The sequence below is a fragment of the Oratosquilla oratoria genome, chromosome 5 (genome assembly GCF_046742065.1).
Source record: "Oratosquilla oratoria isolate Oo_2021 chromosome 5, ASM4674206v1, whole genome shotgun sequence".
Classification (NCBI taxonomy): domain Eukaryota; kingdom Metazoa; phylum Arthropoda; class Malacostraca; order Stomatopoda; family Squillidae; genus Oratosquilla; species Oratosquilla oratoria.
In genome coordinates this window covers 42023646-42029366 of record NC_134781.1, presented here as the reverse complement: position 1 = coordinate 42029366, position 5721 = coordinate 42023646, and the positions used below count along the sequence as shown (strand labels likewise).

Genomic DNA, 5721 nt, shown 5'->3' with positions numbered 1-5721 from the left:
ACAAATATCTGAGATAAAAAACCAGTTGAATAACTATATCATATATACCTCCATTCGTAGATCTATCCTAGATATGTCTTCGATTTACAAACAAGCTAAGTATAGTTTTCATAAAAGGCGTTGTTTCACATTTAGGAACACTTGTGTCTGTAGAGTAACTCAGAGCAAGTAAATTGCATTAATCGGGTGAGCAATTCATGGAGTGTATAATTCTACTGAGAGCACTTCTTTCTGTTCTCTTGACTCACTAAGCTATACTGTGTCTATGTCTGGATGGTACCTGTTCTTTGCCGTAGTCATTTGGCAGCCCAGTTACCTCCTCATCTAAGCTCATGGCCCGGACCTCAAGTCGCTTGATGATGCTTTTGTGTTTGTTTTCCTTGGCGTGGTCGATTGGGAGAAAGTTGTCTTGATCTACGATGTTGTGCTTGGCGCCACTCTCCAACAGGATTCGAACCAGAGATTCGTTGCCTAGGCATGACGCCACGTGAAGAGGGGTCAACCCCATGTTGTCCTTCGCGTCCAACTTGGCTCCGTGATCGACCAAGATGTACATGTCAGACATTATGGCGCTTTTACCTGTGTAACAAAAGGATCTGCTTCAGACCAGATGATTATAATAAGCTTAAAGGGGTTTTCACACTGGAGAGGATTATGAGAGGAACAGAGGGAGTAATTGGTGAGGAACAGTGTGGTTTTAGGACAGGTAGGGGTTGTGTAGATCAGATTTTTGTGGTAAGACAAATATGTGAGAAAGCTATAGGAAAAGGTAAGGATGTTTTTTTGGCTTTTATGGATCTGGAAAAGGCTTACGACAGGGTAGACAGGAAGGCACTGTGGGAGGTACTGCAGATATATGGGATAGGAGGAAAGCTTTAAGAACAGTCAAGAGTTTTTACGAGAGTAGTAGAGCTTGTGTTAGGATTAGAAATGGCGAGAGTGAATGGTTTGAGGTAAAGGTGGGACTTCGTCAAGGATGTGTTATGTCGCCCTGGCTGTTCAGTCTTTACATGGATGGGGTGTTGCGAGAGGTGAATGCAAGGGTAGTGGGTCAGGGTTTGGAGATGATTAAAGAAAATGGAGAAAAGTGGGAGGTGAGCCAGTTATTGTTTGCTGATGACACTGCGCTTGTAGCAGGATCAGAGGAGGGATTGAGGAAGTTAGTAACAGAGTTTGAGAAAGTGTGTGAAAGAAGGAAGCTGATGATAAATGTGGGTAAAAGTAAGGTGATGAGATGTACAAAGGGAGAGTGACAGGAGACTGGAAGTGAGCATTAAGGGAGAAAGACTGGAGGAAATGGATAGTTTTAGATACTTGACAGCGAAAGTGGCAGGAAAGGGAGGAGTGGGGTGGAAGTAGAATGTTGATTGAGAGAGGTGAGTAATTGCCTTGGTCGATTAAAAAATGTAATGAGAAATAGACACCTGGGAATGGATGCTAAGAGGAGGTTATATGAAGTAGTGATTGTGCCAACAGCACTGTACGGGGTAGAAACATGGAACATAAGAGAGGAAGAGTGAAGGAGTTTGAATGTGTTTGAGATGAAATACCTGAGAAGCATGATAGGGGTTACTAGGCTAGATAGGGTGAGAAATGAGAAGGCGATTCGTAGAATAGTTAAAAACGGTGTTATCCCAGCACAAAATATTAAGATTAACTTAGTCTGCTACTACAAACCGAATAAAACAGCATCACTCATTATGAAGAACAACACAGCTAACTCGAGAGAACAAAGTGAGAACAATGTAGTGTATAAACACACATGTCAGACAGGGAATTGTGCATCCCTTCTAAATACTTACATTGGATTCACCAGAACTTCTCTGGAAAAAAGGCTTTATCTCCATCGTTACAATGGCGGAATTTTCGTCCACTACACAGCACAACATGACAAAAGACCACAAAAGGCAGGTTTAAGAAATAATACTTGAGTTATTTACCGTGCAAATAATAGTAATAGTAATGATAATAAAAATAATAATGATAATAATAATAATAATAATAATAATAATAATAATAATAATAATAATAATAATAATAATAATAATAATAATAATAATAATAATAATAATAATAATAATAATAATAATAATAATAATGATAATAAAAATAATAATAATAATAATAATAATAATAATAATAATAATAATAATAATAATAATAATAATAATAATAATAATAATAATAATAATAATAATAATAATAATAATAATAATAATAATAAAATGATGATAATAATAATAATAATAATAATAATAATAATAATAATAATAATAATAATAATAATAATAATAATAATGATGATGATGATGATGATGATGATGATGATGATGATGATGATGATGATGATGATGATGATGATGATGATGATGATGATGATGATGATGATGATGATGATGATGATGATGATGATAATAATAATAATAATAATAATAATAATAATAATAATAATAATAATAATAATAATAATAATAATAATAATAATAATAATCATAATAATAATCATAATAATAATCATAATAATAATCATAATAATAATAACTATAATAATAATAATAATAATAATGTGTATACATTATGACGAATGTGGATAGGAGGTAAAGGGAACACGGGCTGAGGGAAATACTTTTATTCCTGAATAGTTTCGCCTGAGTGGCTTCTTCAGAGGTACATAGTTTGATGTCAAGTTGGTCAATATATATATGGCAAAAGAAGGAACGTGGCAAAGTGTCAGGTTGGTCCCCCACTCGACCTCATCCGTCGGTGTGACGGGCTAACACAGCGGGTGGACCAATTATCCGCCTGTTGGTATTCGCGTGGCTGAAATGTCCGTCTGGCTCAGGGGCTCTATGTTTATTGTTCATGACGACAAAGTGTGCTGGTGCTTTAGCCCATATTAAATCCCCAACCCTCTTATTAATGTTATCATGGATGTTGATAAAAACGGACTCCATCGCCTTTCTTTCTTGCCGCGTAATATTATCCATGAGAATCTTTGCCTGGTTCCATTTTGATAGATGGCCTCTTTCGTCGACATGGTTAACTATTGCACTACTAACCCTGTGGTGTCTTACATCTGCTCGGTGTTCTTTTAATCTGGTGTTTAAGCCTCTGCTAGTTTCACCGATGTATTTTCTGTCACATCCGCCACACTGGATTTCGTATACTACGCTGTTTATATTTAAGGTTGGGTCTTTTTTCTGGGGTATTGGCTGCATGTTATTGTGGCAAAGTAGCATACAGTCGATACTTTAGGGTCTATATGGGGCGCCCCTACGGACCAGAGCCACACATCATTTTGTCTATGATAGAGGAAAACTCTGTTCATAGAGAAATGATGACACTTTTATACTACGACTGTCCCTCCGTTATGCTGTCCCCCAGCCCCTTGTTGCTGTCCTGTACCATTTCTCTGAGTATTTCTTTTTCTGTGGTGGGGGAATTCCCTGTGGTGGGGGAAAAGAATACTGCCACCAAGTATTCCCACTTGGATCGTAAGAGGCGAGAAGAAAGGGACGGGGATTGGGACTAGGCATCCTTCTCCTTGTAGCCCCACAGGGCACATTCCTAAACGAAAAAGTAAAGGCATAAGAGGGTCTGGGAGTTTTCGGACCAGCACCCTAAGGTTTGGGTCTTTTAATGTGTGTGGATGTGGTACAGATGAGAGTAAAAGGGAAGAGATAGGTAGTATGTTTGTGAGAAGAAAGATGGTTGTGTTGGCTTTGAGTGAAACTAAGTTGAAAGGGAAGGGTGAGTGTAAGTTTGGGAGAGTAAGTGGGAGGTTATCAGGAGTGAAGAGAGGGCGAGGGAGGGAAAGGGTGGCTATTCTAGTAAGTGAAGAGATAGGTAAACGTGTAGTGGAGTGGAGGGAGGTTTCCTCAAGGATAATGTGGATGAAGGTGAAACTGGGAAGGGAGATGTGGGTCTTTGTGAGTTTATATGGGCCTGGCAGTGAGAAGAGTGTAGAGGAAAGGGAGGCCTTTTGGATAGATTTAAATGAGTGCATAGAGGATTTAGGGAGAAATGTCAATGTAATAGTACTGGTAGACCTTAATGCTAGGGTAGGAAAGGATCCAATTGATGGAGTGGTTGGGAAATGTGGAGTTCCAGGAAAGAATCGTAGTGGAGAGTTGATGGTGGAAATGTGTCTAGAAAGAGAGTTGATGATAGCAAATACAGTGTTTCAGAAGAAAGTCAAGCATAAGTACACATGGGAGAGGGTGGTGGAGGGAAGGGTGGTAGATAGAGCTTTAATGGATTATGTAGTGGTAAATAGGATTATGATAGGAAGAGTTAAGGATGTACATGTGCTAAGGGGAGAGGGTGGGGGAATATCAGATCATTTTTTGGTTGGAAGGTAAGTTGAGAGTGGAGGATAGATGGAGAAAGAGGAAAGGGACAAAAGGTAGGGAGGTTCTTAGAGTGAACTCTTTAAATGAAAAGGAAAAAGAGAAGGAGTACAAGAAGAAGCTGAAGGAAGAGTGGGAGGGAGTGAAGGATAGAGTAGAGGTAGGTGTGGAGGAGGAATGGGGATGGTTCAAGGAGGGAGTCACAAAGTGTGCAAGGATGGTGTGTGCAACAAGAAGGACAGGAGGAAATAGAAGGAAAGGTAGTGAATGGTGGGATGAGGAAACAAAGAAGGTTGTAGAAGAGAAGAAGCGAGCTTTCACAGATTGGTTACAAAATAGGACGAGGGAGTCATATGAGAGGTACAAAGAAAAAAAAAAAGAGAGAAGTAAAGCAAAAGGTAAAGGAGGCAAAGAGGAGAGCAGATGTGAAGTGGGGTAAGAGTATGACAGAAAATTCTGAAAGTAATAAAAAGATGTTTTGGAAAGAAATTAAGAGAGGAAGAGGAGGCGAATCAAGTAGAGAAGAAAAGGTAAAAGGTGCAGATGGAGAGATAATAATGGAAGAGAAGGCAGTAAGGGGAAGATGGGCAGATTACTTTAGGGAGTTGCTTAATGTGAAGGAGGATAGGGAAGGAAAGATAGTTGCAGTGGGAAATGCTAAGAAAATGAGAGTGATGAGTGAGGAGAATGGAGGAGAAATAAGGAAGGATGAAGTGAAGGCAGTTGTTAAGATGATGAAAGCAGGTAAGGAACCTGGTCTGGATGGATGCCATGCAAAATGTAAAAAAAAAAGGAGGTACAATGATGATAGACTGGCTAGTGAGGTTATTTAATGTTTGCTGGAGAGAGGGTAGAGTGCTGAAGGACTGGAGGAGTGCCTGTATAGTTCCACTTTACAAGGGAAAAGGGGAGAAGTGTGAATGTAGTAGTTTCAGAGGGATTAGCTTGATAAGTGTAGTTGGGAAGGCTTATGGGAGGATCTTGATTGAGAGGATTAGGAGAGGAACAGAGGGAGTAATTGGTGAGGAACAGTGTGGATTTAGGACGGGTAGAGGTTGTGTAGATCAGATTTTTGTGGTAAGACAAATATGTGAGAAAGCTATAGGAAAGGGGAAGGATGTTTTTTGGGCCTTTATGGATCTGGAAAAGGCTTACGACAGGGTAGACAGAAAGGCACTGTGGGAGGTTATGCAGATATATGGGATAGGAGGAAAGCTTCTAGGAGCTGTCAAGAGTTTTTATGAGAGTAGTAGAGCTTGTGTCAGGATTAGAAATGGAGAGAGTGAGTGGTTTGAGGTAAAGGTGGGACTTCGTCAAGGATGCGTTATGTCGCCTTGGCTGTTCAACTTTTACATGGATGGGGTGGTGCGAG

General features: G+C 39.4%; 1 protein-coding gene across 1 annotated transcript in view; it reads right to left on the bottom strand.

The window, feature by feature from the left end:
• Nucleotides 1–231: 231 nt before the first annotated feature.
• Nucleotides 232–5721, bottom strand: part of LOC143025757 (uncharacterized) — a 240789-nt gene continuing 235299 nt past the window's right edge. The window contains exon 13 of the mRNA XM_076185763.1: nucleotides 232–579. Coding sequence (XP_076041878.1) covers nucleotides 248–579 — 332 coding nt within the window. The 3' untranslated portion in view covers nucleotides 232–247. The remainder of the gene's footprint in view (nucleotides 580–5721) is intronic.